This window comes from Nanorana parkeri, unplaced genomic scaffold, assembly GCF_000935625.1.
Source record: "Nanorana parkeri isolate BGI_ZX_2015 unplaced genomic scaffold, ASM93562v1 scaffold3988, whole genome shotgun sequence".
Lineage (NCBI taxonomy): Eukaryota > Metazoa > Chordata > Amphibia > Anura > Dicroglossidae > Nanorana > Nanorana parkeri.
Window position 1 is genome coordinate 9276 of NW_017310255.1, and position 2843 is coordinate 12118.

At 67.9% G+C, this 2843-nt stretch overlaps 1 protein-coding gene across 1 annotated transcript in view; it reads left to right on the plus strand.

Moving 5' to 3' along the window:
* Window positions 1–2843, plus strand: part of LOC108803651 (ephrin type-B receptor 2-like) — a gene marked incomplete at both ends in the record, with an annotated part of 25973 nt that overhangs the window by 9208 nt on the left and 13922 nt on the right. Inside the window, one exon of the mRNA XM_018575474.1 lies at window positions 1896–2580. Coding sequence (XP_018430976.1) covers window positions 1896–2580 — 685 coding nt within the window. The remainder of the gene's footprint in view (window positions 1–1895; window positions 2581–2843) is intronic.

The window sequence follows — 2843 nt, forward strand, 5'->3', positions numbered from 1 at the left end:
CAAAACATCCATGTCAGCAATGCTCTGCACGGGGAAGGTGCAATGCTCTGCACGGGGAAGGTGCAATGCTCTGCAGTGTTCTTAATCTGATTGGTGGGATTTGTAATGCTTTTCATTGCACTGGCTCTGCAGGCAGTGGATACATTGCGGGGCAGGAGAGGGTCGGCGCGCGGTTGAGCGGGGCAGGAGAGGGTCGGCGCGCGGTTGAGCGGGGCATGAGAGGGTCGGCGCGCGGTTGAGCGGGGCAGGAGAGGGTCGGCGCGCGGTTGAGCGGGGCAGGAGAGGGTCGGCGCGCGGTTGAGCGGGGCAGGAGAGGGTCGGCGCGCGGTTGAGCGGGGCAGGAGAGGGTCGGCGCGCGGTTGAGCGGGGCAGGAGAGGGTCGGCGCGCGGTTGAGCGGGGCAGGAGAGGGTCGGCGCGCGGTTGAGCGGGGCAGGAGAGGGTCGGCGCGCGGTTGAGCGGGGCAGGAGAGGGTCGGCGCGCGGTTGAGCGGGGCAGGAGAGGGTCGGCGCGCGGTTGAGCGGGGCAGGAGAGGGTCGGCGCGCGGTTGAGCGGGGCAGGAGAGGGTCGGCGCGCGGTTGAGCGGGGCAGGAGAGGGTCGGCGCGCGGTTGAGCGGGGCAGGAGAGGGTCGGCGCGCGGTTGAGCGGGGCAGGAGAGGGTCGGCGCGCGGTTGAGCGGGGCAGGAGAGGGTCGGCGCGCGGTTGAGCGGGGCAGGAGAGGGTCGGCGCGCGGTTGAGCGGGGCAGGAGAGGGTCGGCGCGCGGTTGAGCGGGGCAGGAGAGGGTCGGCGCGCGGTTGAGCGGGGCAGGAGAGGGTCGGCGCGCGGTTGAGCGGGGCAGGAGAGGGTCGGCGCGCGGTTGAGCGGGGCAGGAGAGGGTCGGCGCGCGGTTGAGCGGGGCAGGAGAGGGTCGGCGCGCGGTTGAGCGGGGCAGGAGAGGGTCGGCGCGCGGTTGAGCGGGGCAGGAGAGGGTCGGCGCGCGGTTGAGCGGGGCAGGAGAGGGTCGGCGCGCGGTTGAGCGGGGCAGGAGAGGGTCGGCGCGCGGTTGAGCGGGGCAGGAGAGGGTCGGCGCGCGGTTGAGCGGGGCAGGAGAGGGTCGGCGCGCGGTTGAGCGGGGCAGGAGAGGGTCGGCGCGCGGTTGAGCGGGGCAGGAGAGGGTCGGCGCGCGGTTGAGCGGGGCAGGAGAGGGTCGGCGCGCGGTTGAGCGGGGCAGGAGAGGGTCGGCGCGCGGTTGAGCGGGGCAGGAGAGGGTCGGCGCGCGGTTGAGCGGGGCAGGAGAGGGTCGGCGCGCGGTTGAGCGGGGCAGGAGAGGGTCGGCGCGCGGTTGAGCGGGGCAGGAGAGGGTCGGCGCGCGGTTGAGCGGGGCAGGAGAGGGTCGGCGCGCGGTTGAGCGGGGCAGGAGAGGGTCGGCGCGCGGTTGAGCGGGGCAGGAGAGGGTCGGCGCGCGGTTGAGCGGGGCAGGAGAGGGTCGGCGCGCGGTTGAGCGGGGCAGGAGAGGGTCGGCGCGCGGTTGAGCGGGGCAGGAGAGGGTCGGCGCGCGGTTGAGCGGGGCAGGAGAGGGTCGGCGCGCGGTTGAGCGGGGCAGGAGAGGGTCGGCGCGCGGTTGAGCGGGGCAGGAGAGGGTCGGCGCGCGGTTGAGCGGGGCAGGAGAGGGTCAGTCCTGACCGGGAATGGAGGTCCTGACCGGGAATGGAGGTCCTGACCGGGAATGGAGGGCCTGACCGGGAATGGAGGGCCTGACCGGGAATGGAGGGCCTGACCGGGAATGGAGGTCCTGACCGGGAAGAGCAGGCCGGTTGGCTGGACTGAGCAGGGAGGAAGGTATGGAGGGGGTGGAGTCTGATATCATTATGTTGTGTCCCCGTGTAGTCACGCTCTGTTTTCTCCTTCTTGGCGCAGTGGGAAGAGGTCAGCGGGTACGACGAGAACATGAACACCATCCGGACGTACCAGGTATGCAACGTCTTTGAGACGAGTCAGAACAATTGGCTGCGGACCAAGTACATCCGGCGGAGAGGAGCGCACCGCATCCATGTGGAGATGAAGTTCTCGGTGAGGGACTGTAGCAGCATCCCCAGCGTGCCCGGCTCCTGCAAGGAAACCTTCAATCTCTATTATTACGAGTCCGACTTTGACTCGGCCACCAAGACGTTTCCCGCCTGGATGGAGAACCCGTGGTCTAAGGTGGACACCATCGCCGCCGACGAGAGCTTCTCGCAGGTGGACCTGGGCGGGCGCGTGATGAAGATCAACACCGAGGTGCGCAGCTTCGGGCCCGTCTCTAAAAATGGCTTCTACCTGGCGTTCCAGGACTACGGCGGCTGCATGTCGCTCATCGCCGTCCGCGTCTATTACAGGAAGTGCCCGCGGATCATCCAGAACGGGGCCGTGTTCCAGGAGACCTTATCTGGGGCAGAAAGCACCTCCTTGGTGGCGGCGCGAGGGATTTGTATACAGAACGCCGAGGAGGTGGATGTGCCGATAAAACTCTACTGTAATGGAGACGGCGAGTGGCTGGTGCCCATCGGGCGCTGTATGTGCAAGGCCGGATACGAGTCTGTGGAGAACGGGACGGCGTGCCGAGGTAAGACCCCCACCCCCGCTCCTCCGGAGATGTCCTCAAAGTGTGTTTATGTATAACCCTATGGTATGTGACACTGTCCCCCTAGACCACACGTGTCAAGGCCCAGGGGCCCAATCCGGCCCCCCGGCCCACTTCCTGGACTTCTACTCTCAGATCTCGGTATGAAGTGATAATGGGACGCAGAGGCAATGGTGATGAAGATACATTGATATCGTCTTACAGATACCTCCTGAGGGCAACTAGAATGTGGATGCGGCCCACCA